This window comes from Sminthopsis crassicaudata, chromosome 3 (genome assembly GCF_048593235.1).
Source record: "Sminthopsis crassicaudata isolate SCR6 chromosome 3, ASM4859323v1, whole genome shotgun sequence".
NCBI classification, from domain to species: Eukaryota; Metazoa; Chordata; class Mammalia; order Dasyuromorphia; family Dasyuridae; genus Sminthopsis; species Sminthopsis crassicaudata.
This window is the reverse complement of record NC_133619.1, coordinates 216,709,585-216,731,867: the sequence shown is the minus strand read 5'-3', so window position 1 is coordinate 216,731,867 and position 22,283 is coordinate 216,709,585. Positions and strand designations below refer to the sequence as shown.

The window sequence follows — 22,283 nt, the reverse complement described above, 5'->3', positions numbered from 1 at the left end:
TCTCTAGAGAATCTCGAGGCCAGCCCAAGTCCTTGGTCTTAGTAGAGGAGTGAAGAAGGCAAGAGACTCACAAGGATGGTCAAAGATGGAGTCTTTTTATTTCAAGTCCTCTCACCCTTAACATACCCAAATACCCTTACATAACCAAAGCATCACTGCATATGCACTATGTACTGCACATGTGGGACCACATAAACAACTTGTTATTGTATGTAGTTTGCTACCTAGTATCACTCTGCCACTTGGTATCACTCTGCTTCAATCACAACACAGGTTGTCACCATCTCCTGACTTCTCAGGAAAGCCGAGAGCCCTTAGAGGAGATGGGGAGCTGAACTAGATAGACATTGTTAGTAGGTTCCCTCTGGGCTGAAGGGTCTTATACCTCACCCAAAGTTCCCCTATTCTCTGTGGCCCTCTACACAGCATGTCGTTGGTATTTAACTAATTAGCTTCCCATTACAGAGCAAAGTATGTCACATCAAGATTACATTGGACACTTTTATTTACTTTCTGATATTTCCTCTAAATTCTACCATCTATACTTCCTTGCTTCAATATTTCAATAATATATTATTTCATCAGAATGGATAGTCTTATTCCTTCTATGTCTTTTAACAATGAGGTCTCTGAACTTAGCTAGGCTTGTTCTCAGACTATAGATTACAAAGTACTGTTGTACTCATACCTAAAGTGTTCTTTGTTTTGTTTTGTTTTGCTTTTATTTCAGTTTGGTAGTTTTGTTAGCATTTATTATGCTAAGGAATATGCTAGGTATTGCTAAGGTATTTTGCTAAGGTATTATGCTAAGCAGTTTATAAATATTATCTAGAGACTCACAATAACCCTGAGATAAGTGCTAGTTTTGTCCACATTTTACAGTTGAGGAAAATGAGGTAGTCAGAGTTTAAGTAACTTTCCTAGCATCACAGAGTTAGTAAATGTCTGAGACCAGATTTTGAATTCAGGTCTTCTCGACTCCAGGCCTAGCTCTATATCCATTCTTCCATTTGGCTATCTTTAATGTAATCTTCAGTCATATTTCTCAAGGATATGAGGTCATCTGCATGCTGTTATGAGGAACTGAAAGGAAGATGTTTTTAAAGGGTAGTTACTATGACATATAAATGCAATTGAATAGAAGATAATTAATAAGCAAAAATTTTAGGGAAATTACTTCAGCTACTCTCTAGAATTGTACCTGGTACACAATTGACTTTTATTAAATACTTTTTAATTGATGATATGGCAACAGTGCAGATGAAATTTTAGATTTCCATATTAAGGAAAAACACTAAAGTTTTAAAATGTTACATATACATACATATATATATATATATATATATACATATAGTTTTATTATCAGCTTCTCTAGCTGATGTTGATTGTGATTTAGTCTGCTGCTAGAGGATGGAGACCATTATAGCTTTACACACACATAAGATTTTAAGAATAAAATGCATACAAAATCATAAGAATGTAGATTTAGAGATTCCAGGGCTATTCAAGGTCATCTAAGATGTTATCTCCCATCATTCATATATATATATATATATATATATATATATATATATATATATATATATATATATTTAATAAAAAGAATAGAAATTTTATTCAATTCCAAAGTTAATGCTTCTAATCTTTAAAGTATTAAAATTGTTTTTCCCAATTGTTTTAGCTAACAGTAAATGTGTCTTGGGTAATACCTACTTGTTTTACATAAACCTTTCCAAATGAAAATTTCCTAAACTTGTTATTTTTAAAAAATGAAACAAATCTTAGGAAACACAAACCAAGATATTTTACTCAAAGTTTACAAAGCTTAACATTTTAAAAATCAAACCAATTCATGTCTTAGAAAAGCATTGGTATGGCTTATAGGAAAAAAATAAATTATCAGTCTGATTGGAAGGAACAAAGAGTTCATCCTTGGGGAGTTTAAATTGTCTTTTAGGCTGCTAGAATATGTAGCATTTAATGAATTGTTATTCTTGAAAGGAATTCTAAAAATGAATTTAGCTTTACACTTTGCTTCTTACAAATAGTATTGTTAATAGGACTTTAAGATACAAGAAACAGGGAATATGGGAAAAAGTGGACAGAGATTACAAGATAATATGAATTATTAAGAATTCTAAACAAATATGATTTATTTAATTATGACGATAAAAATTTCATGGGGAAAGAGACTGGCTTTGTGATTTTATTGGTAAAGGGATCTCCCTAATGAGAAAGTTTATCCTGTACTGCAGATTAGTACAGCATAAAGTCTCTAAAGGTCAAGTGACTTTGCAATATCTCATAGAAGGTAGATGTCAGAATTTGAATTTGAATCCATGTTTTCCAGGGTTCCATTCCAGCTCTGTCTCTACTATACCATTGCTGCTTCTCTCAAGATATAAAGAGTTCCCCAAAAAACACTGGAAAAATTACATAGCTTTGGCATTCAATCTCAATCTCTTCCTATTGCTCTTATCCTACAGAAAAAGGGATAAAACTTGAAGTGGCCCAATTCCATTTCATCACTGGCTTCACATGATGGCATTCAATGACAATATTTGCACGACCTAATGCTGATTGCATTAATTAGACTCTTCATCGCTTTGATTAAATCCCCTCATTGCATTTTACTATCAAATATGTAAATGTGCACCTTTTCAATGATCATCAATGCAAGAAGGCTACATTTAAGTCAATGAAAACAGAAGCTGTCGGTATCTTTGTTTTCCTTTATTTGTAATATTTGCAGGTGTTTGGAGGTATGGTAAAACAATGGGCTACTGAACTGCTTCCTAAAAATTTAGGAAGTGCCCCCTTGATGGTGACTATTTCTAAAGTATTCTGAAAATGTTATCCAGACTGTTAACAGTGGCACATCTAAATTGGTGTAATTGGTGTTTAGAGTAAATTGAGTTGCATGGTCAAAGGAAAGATGTGTATGCTGCTTTCTGCCCCCTGCATTCTTTGTGACTACAAAGTTCATTTGGCTTTTAAAACTCATTTTTCTTTTTTTCCTAATTGTGGCTTTGACATTAAATGAAAATATTTGCTTTAAAAAATGAAATTTCTGCCCTAAATCAAATGTATGGTCCTCTTGCACCCTATAAATGGGATGCTAAAAGTAGACATTGTTGAAAACCTCATAAAAAACATGAGGATGGTCATATGGGGTTCTTTCAGTACTTTCAGCACACTATCTGATGCTAGGACTTAACAATTTAAAAGATCTAATAAACCATAAAACCACCATAGAGCTTTAAACATTATAGATCTACAATAAATGATTTTATTAAAGGCTTCATCTTTGGAAGAAATGATCAGAAATAATAAAGATAATAATAACTGACCTTTCAATAGTACTATAAGGTTTATGAATCACTTCACACACATTGTCTCCCTACAACCAAATCTAGGACCTAAATCCACAAAAACCTAGAGGCAGCATTTGCAATATCTTTGGGGTGACTCTTTGGTGTTTTCATAGGTACATGTTCAAAGTTCCTAAAATCTTTGAGATGAACCTCTCATTTCTCTTGTGGTTCTGAAGTCCCCCAAATAAAGACATTTTCCTGATATCAGGAAGTTTTGGCATTGAGGAAAGGACACCAAGAGTTCATTTCCAACCATCTTGGCATTTCTCCACAATAGAAGGAAATTTACAAAGGTAAAATCTAAGAATTTTTGTTTCCAGCAATGTGGCAAAGATTTTTGATCCTGAGAATTCTTTTGATACTACCCAATTAGTAATTTAAATGTTTCACAAAATTCTCCCTGAAAGGAAGGGTGGTATTGAAACATAGAGCTTTTTTATTAGATGGAAATCTATAACTGAAATTTTCATATGAGTTATGAATGTATACCCCCCCAAATTTTTGACCAATGGAATGCATTTCTAATGGATTGCTATAATTATACATACATACATACATACATACACATATACATGTATAATTCTAAAATACTCATGAAGTTACCTAAGGATTGGGAAAATAAAGTTTGTGGGTAGATGACTGTGTTTGTAGCAATGCAAGAAAGAAGTTTTGCTCAGTTCCAATTATACTTCTAAGCTCAAGGATTTAGTGAGCGAACACTAATAAAAAAGCTGACAAATATGCACAGTTTTTAAAGGTCAGTTTTTGTTGTTATTGTTAATAGATGATGAGAGCAGATAAATTTACCAAGAGTTTGTTGTTATACCAACAAACTTGGCATTCTTCATGTGAATTCATGTTATGAATACTTTAATGATAATACAGGATGTCTTATAATATATTCTTAATTATCATTCTGGAACTTTAAAAAAGGATTAGGATAAGAAAGTGGGAGAAGAGGGTAAAAAGCAAGAAAAATGATAAAATGCAAAGCTTTACTAGGGCTGCAAGCTAAAGTAGGCCAATGAGGTCTTCACCAATGAGGACAAAAGACTTAATGACAGAAGTTTCAAAGTCTCCCAGAGCATACACAGGTGTGAGGTCCAGAGTGTACAATAGCAGATTTAAAAAAAAAAAAAAAAAAAAAAAAAGACAATCTTATGACTCCTCACATTCCCATGCATGGGTGTTTTCCTGAATACTGCTATATAGTAGGGAGCAAGGTATTTGATAGCAGCTCATTTGATCTCAATTACAAAAGTACTGAACATAAAACGTGATAGTAGACTGAACAAATGGTTAACTATTATAATGAATGCAGAATCACATATTACTTAAGTAGCCCTGTATATTTTCCAATATTCATAGTGGAAATGAAATATTCTTCAGTGGTGACAGAAAGGTGAATTTGCTGTTTTTACTTCACCAGTAAAAAAATGAGAATATACTATCCATTGTGGCATGTAAGGTAATCTAGTGTATAAGATGACCTTGATTTTTAAACTAAAAATTGAATGCTAATGACTGTTCTTACTACATGAGACAATTTCCACAAACCTCTAATTCAAACTGATTTCTCCCTAGCAGAGGCTAACAAACTGAAAGTGAGGAAAATGATGTTCTCTAGTTAAAAGAAATTCAACAATCTGCTAGGCAATGTAGGAGAATGAACACAATTCTTGTCCTGGAAACCTTACCATCTAATAGGAAAGATAAGATCTACATTTGAAACAAGGACATTTTTGCAAGACAATAAAATTGCAATGTAATAAACATACAGTTCAGTCTGTTTGAAAAAAGCACTGAATGATTCAGGGAAAAAAAGGAAAAATTATTCTAAGGCTGAATTGTTCAAGGAATGTTATAAAATGGCTTGGTAGATTGAGCACCAAGTCTGGCATAAAGAAGAGCTAAATCCAAATGTGACCTCAGATACTTATTAGCTTATGACTTTAAGCAAATCATTTAACCTCTATTTAACTCAATTTCCTAATATGTAAAATGGAAATAATAAAATAAATTTTAAAACATTTTGAGTAATTTTTGGTATAGACACTCCCCCCACAGGTTGCCTAGGGGTTCTAAATGTCTTGTCCAGCAACAAGAAGGTGTTATTAGAAACAAGTCTTGAATCCATGTTTTCCTGACTCCAAAGACAATCCCCAGTCTATTAGGCAATATTTCTGACAAATGGAAGAATAATTAATACATAATACAAATGTTTCATAGAGGCTGTTTATATTGTGAAAAATAAAAGAGAATAAATAAGAGGAAAGTCAAGTTTAGTGTAAGACAATGTATCAGGGATTCAAAATAACATTTATTCCAGTGAATCAATGCAGCTCAAAGGGAAACTGTATTTCAATGTGTGCATAATATTTACTTCCTAATTTAATAGTTCATTTAATAGAGATAATAAAAGATTAAAGTCCCATTTAAACATTCTTCCTAAACCAGATCTACAAATATGTCTTTGTCCATACTCTATTCTGTGACTTTTTGAGATGCTTTTGGCTTAGAAATAAAGCTTTTGTTATAATGTTTTACCACTTTTTGCAAAATCTGAGAACGTTTTAGATGGGTATATGAAGGAAAGTGTGTGTTCTCTACCTGTAAGAAAAGTTGAACTTCACTTATTTTCTATAGTAATACCATCCCATTTATTTTTCTACCTTTCAGAATCCAGTTCAATTCCTTGATTATATATGTATATATATATACATACATATGTATATGTATGTATATATATATACATATATATAACACATATATATAATATATACACACACATATACACACACACAAATTTGTGTGTACACACATATATACATACATACATGTATATTTTAAGTTTATCTGTAGCTAATTAGTGTAACCTTATAACTAGAAGGCATTCATGTGTTCCCAATTTAAAGCTGCTTATAAACTGAGAAATCAGTTTCATTTTTTCCTTTGTGCAAATCTGAAAATTGAAAACCAAATGAATACTCTCCAACAAGACACATCTGGGATTAAAGTAACCAGATGCCTAAAGACTGTGAAAACTTGTTTTTGAAAAGATTTTCTAAACTATCTATTCCTTTTCACACTCTTTATCAGTGACGTGGTTGACTACACTGTCTATCTCAATCTGAACCTATAGAAGCTCATGGGAAACAGAAGAATAATGTTTTTGTGTTGATCTCTGGTTTTCCAATGCTTCCATGTTTGTCTCACAACAATTTGCCAAACCAATTGTTCCCCACCATGTGATATTGGTCAAGGGCTCTCTCATATTCCCAACACAAACTCAAAGTTCCATTGTTCCCCTTGTAGGATTTGGAAACTAGTCACTGGAAACAGTTTAAAAGGATTTGTCTAATTCTATGCTTAATGTCATCACAAGCATAGTAAGTAAACAGCCTTGTATGAAATTATATCACCCTACTGTGGATTTGCCAAATGATTTGCTATGGGGATATTCAGTCAAAAAGCATTTACTCTTGGTTTAGGGTCATTAGCCTGTCATTAGCCCACACAAATTTAATTTGGAAGCTATACTTACAAAAATAAAATTTAATCAATTTTCCATATCAAAAGACTATTTTCCATATAGCCAGTGAAATATATCAAACATATCTTATACTTTAGAATTTCTGTGAGGGGCCTACTCTGTAATTATTTTTTTTAAAATTCTAAACCACATATAACATTCTTCCTAAAAGCAGTTGCTGACTAGATCCTGATATGACCATAAATCAGTCAAATAATTAATATTTGTCTATCTCAAGTTCATCCCATACTTTTTACACATGGAAGTATACAATATAACCAATATAAATATTAGAATGACCAGGAAACAAAAGAGTAAAAAGATGTCAGATAAGTAAAAACTGTTTCTTACAGTCAGCATTCCTTATGCCAAGTGTTCTTAAAATATGAAGGACATCTTCAGATAGGATTCAAGTTCAAATGATTATTCTCCTATAGTCTCTGTGACAAAAATCATTTAGATGAGAGTGAATAGTAACAATAAATCTAAGTTCATGGTGAAGGAAAAGACGTGAGAAAAGAAATAGGTAAGTAAATGATAGAGATAAAGATACATGATAGAGAGATGATAGAAAAATAGATAACAGAATAGAAAAATAGAAAATAGACAGGCATAGATTGAAACAGAGAGAAATTATCCTGCTTAATTTCTTACATGGACTAGACTTTCAGATTAGCAATTAGTCTGCAGTGGAGCAACATCTCTAGTGAATATGTCTGATAGAAGAGACTTTTTAGATAAAGCAAGAAGGAATATTGTTGTACACAAAAATATATAAATCCAGAAAGTTTTTATGAAAAGGATGCAGATGTTTTCAGATACGAAAGAAGCTCTACTCAAATAATTGCAATCTGTTTGTTGTTTGAAAAATTCTATCTTCTGAAGAAATGCCCAGATGCACAGGTGTTCATAATAGAGCAGGCCAGAGAAATGTTAAAGTAGCCTGATAATTTGATGAGGCAATAAGAGAGAATAGAGAACCTTGAAAATTTCCTGAAATGTTTTGCTTGCAATTTTGCTTTTATATTATTGACCTCTTAGATCTTTTAACCAGAATTCTTCCTTTGTCAGGATTTCCTTAAGGAATTTATAATCCTGGGAAGTGGCATATAAGTAAAATAGTAGATGTTTATCCTCATGAATAAAAGAGATTATATGCCATATCAATTCTGATTTGAAAAGTATTTAGTTGTATTTGTTCAGTTGCCTGCCTTCATTGGCTGACTTTTGCAGTACTTTGATCTTTCCAAAGAAATGTTAACTTGGAGGTATGTATACACCAAACCAGCATACCAGTTTTAAAGGTAGAAAATTCAGTTCAATTAATGCTATGGATGCTATACTGCTGGCTTGAGAGATTTTGTTTTGTTGCTCCAACTGAATTCATTGGTAATGTTGATATTGTGTAAACATGCATGGATTGCTGATGTCCAAAATTGAAACATTGTGAATGATGGGAAAGATTAAATAGATTTGTCATGGTCAGTATGAGGGAATAGTCATCTTTCTCTGTGACATTTCTGTAGGACTACAGAGTGAACATCTTTTTGAGGCAACAGTGGAATGACTCCCGACTGGCTTACAGTGAATACCCTGATGACTCCTTGGATTTAGATCCATCTATGCTGGACTCCATTTGGAAACCAGATTTATTCTTTGCCAATGAAAAGGGTGCCAACTTCCATGATGTTACCACAGACAACAAACTACTACGGATTTCAAAAAATGGCAAAGTGTTATACAGCATCAGGTAAGTTCCTACTGACTTCAGCTATTTCTTATGTCTTGAACTATCTCAATCTACAGGACAAACTTTGTATATGTTATATATTTTGTGTATATTTATATACATATATATGTATATATGTGCATATGTATATATATATATACATATATATGCATATATATGTGTATATATATATATATATATATATATTTGATTACCATAGTTTTTCATTGGTCCATTGAACTGTACTTAGTGGAGATGTCTTAATATTCTCACAGAATCTAAAGTATACTTCCCAATTATTCAATAAGCCTTTATAAAAAGCCTATTCTTTGGCTCCCCACTGGACATCACTAGTTTTTGTGTGTAGTCAGTCAGTTGACAAATATTTATTAAGCCCTATTTTGTGTCAGGCACTGTGCTAGGCACTGTGGATACAAACTAAAAGGGAAAAGACAGCACTTGCCCTCAAAGAGCTTACAATGTAATGTGAGAGAAGAATCAAGAGGCAAATTAATATAAACAAAACAATATATAAAGGATAAATAGAAAGTTAGCTAAAAGAAAGAAGATAATAGAATTAAGAGAGGTTGAGAAAGACTTCCTCTAGAAGATGAGATTTGAGTTGGGACTTAAAGCCTGTAAGCTCTTTGAGGGTACACTGTCTTTAAGGATTTTCCTATTTGCATCTTCTCTTCAACTTGGCATACATATATAGTAAATTCTAAATAAGTGCTTTTTGAATCATTCATTCATTATGCTTTTAGTGAATGAATGATTCAAAAAGTATTAAAGACACAGAGATAAAAAAATTACAATTCATGCCCCTCAAGGAAACAACTTAGAAATTTAAAAAAATCTCAGGTTAGATGCAAAATATAGCATCAAGTAATTATAGAGTTGACATTGACCTTAGAGATTATTTAAGTCTAGTCTTTGAATTCAGAAACAACAAAATTGCTTTGTCATAAGTGGAAAGCACACATTCTAGATGCTGAATGGAATTATTTTTGAATAGACTGTCATGGTCTAGTGTTTTTTTCAGGTATGTGGATTTAGTTGCATTGCTAGCTTTGGCCTTGGGCTTCATATTTGTCAATCTTTTCACTGTATTTTTAATTCTCTAACTCCTGTTGGCCACTTTGATTGTAATTATTTTGATTAAGTGATCAAATGATTAAATTGATTAAGTTAATTCAGGATGCAAGCTAATTTCATAGAAACACAGAAACTGGTGTTAGAGGGGCATTTAGAAATCATGAGAGTTGAAAGGGACTTCATAAGGCACTCTTTGCCCAACATTCTCATTTTAAAATGAAGAATCCAAGAGACAAACAGGTTACTCAAGTGTCAGAGATGACATCTGAATCCAGGTCCTTTGAATCCAAAACCAGTTATCTTTTCATTATATAAACCACATGATCTCTCAATCATGAGATTTAATTCTCCTCATTTTACAATTTAATTCAATAAAGATTTATTAATTACCTAGTGTCTGTGTCCATATATTAGGAGGATATCTATTCCAACCATTTTAATATTTTCCATTAGAATTGGCAGATAAAAACAATTTATTCTACTGTCTGGAAGGAGACTGAAATACATATTATAGAGAGCTTAAAGTTTGGTCAAATATCTAAGCTGCCAAGATCATCTACTGCACCTTTGTCCCCTGACTTTTGGCTTGGCACTTTGAATTTGAATGATTCTTAAAAAGAAAGTAAGACTGGTGTCTTTGTACAACTCTGCTTCATGTAAATCCAATTCACACCAAGTCAGTTCATGACCCCAAGATATTATTTGTCCTCTTTGAAGAACAAATAAGAGCAATTATGTGTCACATACTGTGCTAAATTACAAAAAGAAATAAAATAGTTCTTGCTCCCAAGAAACATACAATCTAACAGTAAATAAAGTCAAGTATAAGAAATTGTGATAATTTATACCTGTTCTTACCGATTGAGACTACAAATTTCTTCTACCTTTCCAGTAATCTTTTAACCAATTCAAACAGCCTCAAACATGAATTCTTATTTTAAATGTTCAAATCTAATAAGTTGAATCAAACAGTTATTAATGCCTATTTTTGCTTCAAGGTTTTATGTGGAGGTATCATTGCATATTGGAAAGAATGCTGGACCTTGAGGTCAAATCACCTGGATTCAAATCTTAATTTTGGTCATTTATTGTCCATGTGACCTTAAGCAAGATATTTATAATTGTGGCTACATAAATGTATTAGCTCTATCTATGTAAGTATATTAGCTACAGCTCTCAAAGTATTTAGTACAAGTTTTGGTGTTTCTCCAGCATGACTGAATGAAAAAAATATTAAGCACTTATTATGTGCCAAGCACTATACTAGTAGTAGTAGTGGTACTAGTGGTGGTAGTGGTGGTGGTGGTAGTAGTTACACTTTTTAACACAAAGACAACTAGATAGCACAATGAAGAGTTATGTCTGAAATAAGGAAGACCTTCAGTCAAAATCAGCCTCAGTCATTTACCAGCTATATGACATTGAGAAAGTCACTTAACCTCTTCCTGCTTCAGTTTCTTCAACTGAAAGATGGAGATAAAAATAGCCTCAACCACTGATGTCATGAAGATCAAAAGGAATAATATTTGTAAAGTACTTAGTATAGTTCCTGGAACATAGTAAGCACTTAATAAATAATTTTTTCTTCTCATATATTATAGTGCTTTAAGGTTTGTAAAGTTCCTTACAAATAGTATCTCTTTTATGTTCACAACAACAACTGTGGGAGGTAGGTGTTAATATTATCTCCATTTTATAGATGAAAAAACTGAGACAGAAAGAGGGAAAATAACTTGCCAAAAGTCACCAAAAGTCACACAGCTATTAAATATTTGAAGCTAATTTTGAATTTGAGTCTTTCTGACTTTAGGTCTACTACGCTATGTAACTTTTTAACCCCAGGGATCCAAATACAAAGGAAATAATGACATACAAAAAGTCTGTGAGAATCATTTCTGGGTAATTAAAAATTTAAAAATATATTAATATATAAATTAATTTATTAATTAGGTAATTAATTAATATTTTAATATAACTCTTAATATGAAGGCTAATTCACTGAACTTTCAGCCAGGATATTTCTATTTTTGTCCTGTCTTCAACTATGTAGATGACCTAGGCAAGCTTCAGTTTCTCTGTCTATGAAATGTAGGGTTTTCTCTAGGTGATGCCTAAAGTACTGAATCAATCAACATTTGCATTACTCATGAGTTGAAGTACTTTTCCTTTTTTATCTTTGCCCACCAAGTTTTGGAGGCATAGTGGATAGAGCACTGGGCATGGAGTCAGAAAAACCTGAATCCAAATCCTACCTCAGATACTTACTAGCTGTATGACCTTGGGCAAGTCATTTAATCTTTGTCTGCCTCAATTTCTTGATCTATAAATTGTATATAATAATTTCATTCATTTCACAAGGTCATTGTGAAGAAAATTAGATAATAATAGGAAAGCACTTAGTACAATGCCTAGCACTATCAAAATGTTAGCTATTATTTATCATTATTATTACAAAGGAGTTTGCTCAGTTATACTAGTCAAAAAGCATTTTAACTGAAAATACTTATTTTATAAGTAATATGTCCTGATGACAACTTCTTGGCAATTCTACTTTTTGAAGCCTGTCATTTTTGGTTTTTGACCTTGGTTGCTTTCTTCCATGTTACTTAATTACTTGAAGGCTCCTATTAATTAAAAGATAAAACATTGTCTTGGAACCAAGAGTCCAGTTTTGAAACATTTATGGGACAGTTGTTTCATTCACTGACTAACAAGTAGCCACTGCTTGCTTGCCCTTAGAGTGAAAAAGAGTTGTTTTGTCAAGACTGCATCACGCTGGGTTGGCTCAGGCTAACTTCATTTAATATGCAGTGTTGGACAAGACATAACTTGCTGTGACCTGATCAAATGGGACATATGCAGAACCTCACAAAGGAAAAAGGAGTTATAAAAAGCAACACATGGGTATGAGATGCTCCAAATAAGCCTCCAGTGCCCATGTGACATTCAGGCTGGTGAAGACCTGGCATGACCCATTACTAAAATGCACCAGGATTTTCTGTCTGCTAGAGAAAGACATTTCCATCCTGGCAGAGCTCAATGAGGTAAGGTTCCAATAACTTTGATATTGAGCTATTCACTTCAGGAGTCCTTTCCAGTTATCCCTCACATAGACTTTGAAATGGTATAGCTATCGTGTCTGGGTTTTGTTCTGTGATAGGCGGAACTCTCCCTTTTTTTTGGACACGCTGTGAAATGAATGGGAAAAATGCTAGTGTTTTTTGTACAATGCATGTTAAGCTAAACCATTTCTGCCTCATTTGTGTACAAGGACTAATCTTTTGTGGAATTTTAAGAAAATGGAATATCATAGTACTGTCTAGCTGTGGGAAGTCTAATTGTTTGCTTGGAGCTTTTCTAAATGGTGTCATCCATTGAGAGTGTTGGAATTATGGGGGTGGAAAATAAGGAAAGTAGAAATAGATCCAAGTCTGTATATGAAGATGTCACATTCCCATCTAAATGACACAAAACTGTCTTATTAGAGATTGAAGTGCAGTGGGTGTAATTTAAGGGAAGATATAGAATTGATCTTAAACTCAGAATGGTAGATATGGTTACAGGGATACAGGGATGAATCCAGGGAGTAAAGGGTACAGGAAAAAGGGTTTTGTCCCCCAAGTATTTCTTTCATTTGCTTAAGCATTATTGAATTTAAGGACAATTAAACCTTTTATTACTCACTGAGAGAGAAGAAAATTTTAAATGCATTTACTTTGGCTTAGGTATAAGTGACTGATATCAGATTTTTCCTGAGTGGGTTTTAATGGAATTTTGATAGGGTTCTGAGAGAGAAAGAGCCATTTTGGAACTTTAAAAAGTTAGAGGACTCTTGTTGAGTAGGAGTGGAGATGGAGTGGTGACATAGAAAAGGAAAACTGGGTGAATCCTGTCTGGTTTATAAATTCAAATTTACTTGCTATGGCTGAATAACTTCACAATATTGCTCCATATCTCAAAAGTATTATGTGAGGTAATTTTTTCATATTTGTTAGTTTTCTCTATCCAACTGGTTATTATGTATTTCCACTTAGATATCTTATTAACTTCACTTCACTTCAAACTCCAAGTGTCCAAAACTGAATTCAATGTGCACCATAAAGTTGTCCTCCCTCTAAACTCCCCTATTCCTATAAATAACACTCAAACTCCAAATCAATTAAACTTGAAAATCAGTCATTTTTCACTCTACCTCCTCCAATCTATCTCCCAACCATTTAACGAGTTACCAATTCTTATCAATTCTGCCTTCATAATCTTTCTCACGTTTATTTCTTTTTCTCCTTTCATACATCTCTGACCTGTACTAATGATCTTCCCATTTGTGCTCTCTTCCCTTGCTATAATTCATTCTTCACGGATATGCTAAAATCAACTTTCTTAAATATAAGTGTGATCCCTTTGCTTCCCAGTTCAATATCTTTAGCGTTTTCCTATTATCTTCTTCCTCAGTTCAAATCCATCCTCAAATCCATCTTATTAATTGTATTTACCCTCAGCAAATCATTCAACCCAGTTTGCCTTAGTTTCCTCACCTATAAAATGAACTGGAGAAGGAAATAGGAAATCACTGCCAAGAAAACCACAAATCAAGCTCACAAAGAGTCCCCTTCCTTAGGAAAAATGTTTTTAAATACATAAAATATACAAAATTTCAAAAAGAACTAATTATGTTGAAATAAAGTTATCAAAATATTAAAATAAAACAAGTTTAGAGACTTAGCAGACTGTCTTGGTACAAGACCCCATGTAGATCTGTCCATAATAAATGTTTATGGAATTATATTGTTATTTTTTGAAGCCTAAAGAAAAAGCTGTTACAATTCAGCAAATGTAGGTAATGTTTTGTGAATTTTTTAGTTTTGTATGAGCATAGAGAAACTATTCTACATCAACAGTCAAAATTTTAAAGAGACAAACATAGAATTACAGAAAGAGTAAGACCAAAAATCAGACAGAAAACATGCAGCTAATAAAGACATAGAAACAGAAAAACTATAGAAAATATGGGGAAATATTCAGTTATATATGTTCTGAGAAAAACAGAAATTGAGAGAAAAAGAAAGACAGAAAAAAACAAAAGAGAAATAAAAACATAAAAGGGGAGGAGAGGAGAAAATAGCAGAGAAGTGGAGTAGGGACAGAGAAACAGAGATAACCAGAGGATCCAGAGAAAAAGAGAAAGAACAGAGATAGAAAGATAGAGACCACACACTACAATTTTAGTCAAGTCCATATTTCCTTTCTAGCCTTATCTATTATTATGAAGGGGGAGAAATGTGTGCAAAAAATTATATCAGATCAGAAATACCATGAGATCTCATTTGCTTTGAACAGGAAATGTTTTCTGGTGAAATTCAAGCAAATCATTTTCTGTCCCTAAGAAATCATATTTGCCAGATGTGCATTAACAACAACAACAACAACAACAACAACAACAACAACAACAACAACAACAACAACAACAACAGAGTATTTGTGAGAATTTTTGCCTTTTTTTTCTCCATAAGGGAGATAAGGAGTCAATAGCCAGAGTGAAGAACCAAATCTGCTTCTTAGGTTTTTTTTTCTTTCCTAATTATTTTCTTCATAGAAACTTCTCTAGTGTGCTTATATTCACACTCTTGAACATTTATTTTATTGGCATTGATATTTTAACAACAATTCCTCCAAACAAAATCTGCAACAGATAATCACACCCATATACACAGAAAAGTAAAAAAAAAAAAAACATACTTTATGAATTTATGTAACTAAAATATCATAAAACAAGGTGTTATATGCAGAAGCCCCAAATAAAAGAAAGGAAAGTGACAAATAGAGAACTGAAAGACTATATAGTCAATGGGAGTTTCAGAAGACAGGATATTTGGAAAGAAAGGAGGAGTGTGTGTGGGGGGGGGAGGGAATGGTATTTTTTCTTTGAGGCTAGGACTTTATTATAGTTTTCTGAATGTATTTTTTGAATTTTCTTATAACTATAGTTACTCCCTATAGTCATTTTAAAATCTATTGTTTGTTCATTTTCCCTATTTCTTCATTTTAAATTCCATATGAAAGCAATTTTAAGTTTCTAGGGTGAAGACCACACTTTTCCCTACTTCCAAGTTTTTGTGCAGCTGTTTTCAGAGCTAGTTCTGGGAGACTGGGAGTTTTTAGTTCTTCCATGGTGGAATTATCTAAGAAATGTGTTTAATACTCCATGAGTGACCACAAGCACTCTACCCTTCCCTGGAAGTATGACTAGTGTCCTTGCTCTTCTTGCCATAAATTCTGCTGGTGCTCCTTCTCACCCTAAGACTCCACCGTGGATTGGGATCCAAGACTGGGCAATGCAAGAGTCTTGCCTCCAGTTTCAGCAAAGAACTAGTCTTTTGACTAGTTGTCCACCCCCACCCCCCTTACTATCTGTAGGCTGACAACTTTGGATGCTACTACTACCACTACTGATTCAGTCACTCCCAAAGCTTGTTTCTAGTTTGCTGGGTCCTATTTGGTGTTTGTACTGTCTGCATTAGACTATGCTCTACTCTCAAGCTGGTACAATAGACTTTTCCTGCCAACTTTCTAAGTTGTCTTGAGCTGAAAAAATATTTCACTTCCATCCATTTGTGGGTTCTGTCACTCTTAAAATTTGTTTTAGGCATTATATTAAGGATATAAAGGTTGAGGAGAGAAATTCTGGAGCCCTCAAACAAGTCTCTTTTTTTGCTACTTTTTTATTAATTTTATAATTATAACTTTTTTTGACAGTACATATGCATGGGTAAATTTTTACAGCATTATCCCTTGCACTCACTTCTGTTCTGAATTTTCCCCTCCTTTCCTCCACCCCCTTCCCTAGATGGCAGGCAATCCCATACATGTTAAATGTGTTATAGTATATCCTAGATACAATATATGTGTGCAGAACCAAATTTCTTGTTGCACAGGAAGAATTGGAATCAGAAGGTAAAAATAACCTGGGAAGCAAAACAAAAATGCAAATAGTTTACACTCATTTCCCAGTGTTCCTTCTCTGGGTGTAGCTGATTCTGTCCATCACTGATCAATTGGAACTGAATTAGATCTTCTCTATGTTGAAGATATCCACTTCCATCAGAATACATCCTCATACAGTATTGTTGTTGAAGTATAGAATGATCTCCTGATCCTGCTCATTTCACTCAGCATCAGTTCATGTAAGTCTCTCCAAGACTCTCTATATTCATCCTGCTGGTCATTTCTTACAGAACAATAATATGCCATAACATTCACATACCATAATTTACTCAACCATTCTCCAATTGATGGGCATCCATTCATTTTCCCGTTTCTAGCCACTACAAAAAGGGCCGCCACAAACATTTTGGCACATACAGGTCCCTTTCCCTTCTTTAGTATTTCTTTGGGATATAAGCCCAGTAATAACACTGCTGGATCAAAGGGATGCACAGTTTGATAACTTTTTGGGCATAGTTCCAGATTGCTCTCCAGAATGGTTGGATTCTTTCACAACTCCACCAACAATGCATCAGTATCCCAATTTTCCCACATCCCCTCCAATATTCATCAATATTTTTTCCTATCATCTTAGCCAATCTGACAGGTGTGTAGTGGTATCTCAGAGTTGTCTTAATTTGCATTTCTCTGATCAATAGTGATTTAGAACACTCTTTCATATGAGTGGAAATAGTTTCAATTTCATCATCTGAAAATTGTCTGGTCATATCCTTTGACCATTTATCAATTGGAGAATAGCCTCAAGCAAGTCTTTACCTTATCTCCACCATCTTGGTTCTGTCACTTAATTCTCAGTTTCACTATGGGTAATATGGGGGCTAATGAGGTTGTTGCTACAACACCTTGCAAGGTTGTTGTGAGGGAAGCATTTTATAAAAACTCAAGTGCCTGGGCAGCTAGATGGTGAAGTGGATAGAGCTCCAGCCCTGAAGTCAAGAGACTTGTAGTTCAAATGTGGTCTCAGACACCTAACACTTCCTATTGTGTGGTCTAACTTAACCCCAATTGCTCAGCAAAAACCAAACAAACAAAAAACCTCAAGTACCATATGAATGGGAGCTATTATTTATTTAATCACAATGGCACCCAGGGAAAGGGAACTAATCTTCCTGAATGTGAAAGAATAACTTTAGGAGCAAAAACTTTCAAAAGCTAAGATCAACAAAGGAGTTGATCTACTATGGCTAAGGGAAGAAGTGAAGTTTTAATGCTTTGAGGTAGGGAGTACTACTTTAAAAACGATCAAAGATAATGTCTTAGAGAATGCAATAGTCTTCATGCCTGATAGGCCTCCTGAGAATAAACACAAATGTAAGGTTGGAAAAAACTAATCAGAAGATCAGGTAAGGGATCCTTGAGTTCAGATTTTATTAGAGTGTTTGCAACTGATGATGGATGGAACCAGAATGTACTGGTTCTTCTTATTTGAAAGACAGAAATAACAGCCATCTGTAACCTTCTTATCCCTTTTTTTTTCTTGTAACTCAAAGTACATTTTGGTCCCTTTCATAATCTAAAGAAAAATACAAAATCAAATTCTAGGTTTAAGATGTAGAAACAAGCATGGTGGATAAGACAAGAAGAGCAAAAAGGAATGATTATAGAAAATAGAAAATAGTTGTCTTTCTTATAACTATGTATCTGAGTGTCCCAACCCTCCATTTTTCCTGGATTTTTTTTCCCTTCCTTCCAAGAAAATTGGAAATATTCAGCCCAAATTTGAAATTTTTTGGACTCAAAGCTTATAGAATCTTAGCCATGTTTCTTATTTGATAGATGAGAACAATTGAGGATCCCAATATCAGTTTCAAGAAGAACTATGTTTCTAGAGATCCCTGCTTTTTTTCTAAAAAAAAATTGGTATTATATCATTTTTTAAAATTGGGGGAAGGAAAATGTGTAGAAAGAGTTCAAAGGGAGGGGAAAAACAAACATATTTTAAAGTGCTTCAAAGACTGAAAAAGGCAACTTCAAGCTGAAAATGAGAGAGGTTACTAGACAGTTTTGAGCTGATAAAGCAAATTTCTTTTCAGGCTAATTTTGCTATTATAAAATCAAATGACTGGAAGGGACTAAGATAGCACTGGGGATACAATCACAGTCTGTTTATCCAAAGCTGTATCTAAGCCCACATTATTAGCCACCAAGTTTATCCTTCTGCCTTTAGGCTGTACCATATTTAAAGTGCTCCAGCCAACTGAGAATCCCTTCTGTTTCATAGTCCTCCAAAGAAAGAGATTCCACATTTTTTTCTTGACCATTTCTAATTGTGTCTTATGGAATACTGACGCTCTCAGAGAATACATCATAGTCTAAATACTCATCATTTTAACTTAAATCTTTTTTCTTTTATTCTATCTTCAGAAAAACATTGAAAAAGTCGTCATATATTGTTAGTTTAAAGATCTGTTCTCTCATCATATAATTTAAAATGCATTTATAATGTACTATATATAATATTACATATTATATTTAATAAAGAGAGACATATCTATCTTCTGACATCTACTTCTTAAGGGAAACTCTTGGATATGATAATAGCTTAATTTTTGGAGTCAGGAAGTAGGGGAAGTATTTAGGATGGTGCTCTTTGGCACAAATTTTGGCCTATTTTGCCTACAGTAATGATCAGTCATACACAAACACACAAACACACACACACACACACACACATATATATACATACACACATATATCTGTATACATGTATGTATAATATATACAATTTTTTAAAGTAGTATATTGTTGATTTTCATTTTACTGGTATCCAATCTGTACCATTTATACTCAAAATGACAGTGAGCAATATTCATGGATGCCAGAAAGGTGCTGTGTTTTGTGGGAAGAAACAGAATTTTTAATCAGAACAATTATATTCAAATCTTAGCTCTGCCACTTGTTAGATGAATGATATTTGTACAAGTCATTTAACTTTCTTTGGTCTCAATTTCTTCATAAACAAAAATAAGAAATTCTCTAAAATACTTTTTAGCTCCAAATAATAGAGGTCATTTTGATGAGGTCAAGATAGCAATACCTAGTTCGAAATAAGCATATGACAAATTCACAATGGTCATTCTCTTTGGCAAAAGGCAGTTTTATTTAGAGGAATAGGTTACAGATAAAATGAAGGGGTGAAATAAAAAAGAGGAGTGGCAAATATGAAATTAAATTGGGAGAACATGTAGCTAGCAAGGAAAAAGACAAGTTATCCAGGGGAATTTACAATTAACCAGAGGAAAAGAAATATTCTATGAGGCAAGAGTAAGCCATTAGAATGATCAGAGTTAGCTAGAATAAATAGAAAAGTGCCATTAAAGGGAAGGTGCTATGAGGGAAAGAAAGAGAATACCTCACAGTAGGCTTAATTCTAAAGAGAACTTAACAACAGTCTTCTTTATAATTAAACCTTTTAGGGGAAATACTGCCTTGGGTTTTATGTTTTCTCAGGGATACCAGATAAGTAAAGGCAGGAACTCATAGGGATCGATCAGGAGCCAGAGGGAATGCCCTTGGCAGATTATGTCCCAGACCTTCATTTTGCATCTTAAGAAACTGAGGTCCAGAAAGGTTAACCAAGGGACACACAGATAATAAGTAACTGAATTCCAACAAAGATTACTCTAAATTCTAGTCCAATAATCTTATCATACTGCCTCTGGTCTCTTTTCATTTCTTCATTTCTTCTTCCAATTCTCTCATGTTCAGGTTCTCTTTAGCAACAGGAAACTTGGTATTCTTTTTCCTGGGCAAGTTCTATCTTTCTGAAACTTTCTACCACTAAATCTCTTTTCCTGTCTCATTCATGTCTCATTTTATCAAGGTTTCTTACCTAAGTAAATTAATTCATTAAACTGATTCATATCAAGATGCTAATTGCTTTGTCAAAGAGAATTCATATTTTAAGAAAAACCCTTGGACATGACAATGCCTTAAACCTAAAAGGATGTCTACTGTGGTGGCAGTAGGTAGGGGAAGTCTAAGCCCTATGTAGTAATACTTGTTCTGCCCACACTTAGTGTCCACCTTACCTACAAAATGTCATAGACTTGACTTATTTCATGTTGTTAAGTTTTATTTTAATTATAGACATTATCTTTTCCCTCAAACCCTCCCTGTTTACTCCCTTTCACCCCACATAGCCAATCCATTGCCAAATCTAGCCAAGAAAAAAAAATCTTCACAAAAGCTCTCCTATACATGCTCTCTCTTAACCCACATAATCACTAATGAAGACTTGGAGAGCACTCCGTAGTTTGTAGCACCTATGTGATAAAAAAAGATGTTTTCTTTGTCAAAAGATGGCTTTTATTCATGGGACAAGGTGATGGACAAAAAAATCCAAAGATGATTTTGTGATGTACTTTTAGGGGGGAAATAACATTTAATAAGGTCTCAGAGGGAGGAAGAGGAAATGATGGGTCCAGGAATCCAAGAGCTGTAATGAGACTATTGTGACTGTCTTAAAAATGCTAATAAGACAGTTTAAGAAAAATTTACATCCTTTTGTATATAATTATGGTTGATAGAATTCACATTAGATTGTCTTAACTATGCTAATAGGTTAGTCTAGAAAAGCTGATCTTTTTGTACGCTGATTATGATTGATAATAGAAAGAGAATGGGCTCATTTTATCATTTCTTGACAAAGAGTCAGAGTAAGCTGGTTTAGAGTTCACATCAGTCACCACCCTAGCTCAGACCTTTATTTCTGCCAAATAGATTTTCCTAAAGTTATATGTCTGCCAAGATCACTCACATACTCAATAAATTCCAGTGTATCCCTATAAACTTCTTGAATCAGAAAGAAAATTCTCTAATTGACCTCTAAAATTCTTTACAAGATTGGCCTTTACATTTATCATCTTCTTACATTTATTCCTCTCTGAGCAGACTATTGTCCAGTCAAACTGATTCACTGTTGTTTATCCATGATTTCTATCTTGGTGTCTTTGTATTTGTTTTCCTTTGTGTCTTAAATTCCTTCTCATTGCAATTTCTTAGAGTCCTTGACTTTCATCCAAGATTCATTTTAAGGTTTTAGAAGAGTTCTTTTCCTGTTTCCCTAAATGTTATTGCCTTCCCTTCAAAAACTGGAGTCAGGGGATACTTGAATTCAGATCCAGCCTTAGACACTTACTAGCTGTGTGACCCTAAACAAGTCATGTAACCATGTGCCTCAATTTGTAAAATTAAATGGAGAAAGGAATGGCAAACCATTCCATTATCTTTATACCAAGAATATTCCTAATAGGGACATGGAGAGTTAGGCAGGATTGAAATGACTAAACAAGAAACTTTCTACCAGTGCTTGAAATATAGGAAGTGCTCAATAAATGTTTTGTTGACTGATTGTCATAGAAAACAGGGAGAGGAAACTCATTACTTAAATGCTATGGATGAAAACAAGCCCAAAGTGGATTTTTTTGGCTCAAATGTGATCTGCATTGTGCTACAGTTATATCTTGTGCTGCTACACATGGGATGGAACAGAACTTCCTAATGGGAGCCAATTATTAGAAATTACAAATTATTTTCCTTCTGAGTATAT

General features: G+C 33.6%; 1 protein-coding gene across 2 annotated transcripts in view; it reads left to right on the top strand.

Moving 5' to 3' along the window:
• The window catches only part of GLRA2 (glycine receptor alpha 2), a 304,778-nt gene that overhangs the window by 98,737 nt on the left and 183,758 nt on the right, over positions 1-22,283 (top strand). For both annotated transcript variants that reach the window (XM_074299962.1, XM_074299963.1), the window contains one exon: positions 8,433-8,656. In XM_074299962.1, coding sequence (XP_074156063.1) covers positions 8,433-8,656 — 224 coding nt within the window. The remainder of the gene's footprint in view (positions 1-8,432; positions 8,657-22,283) is intronic.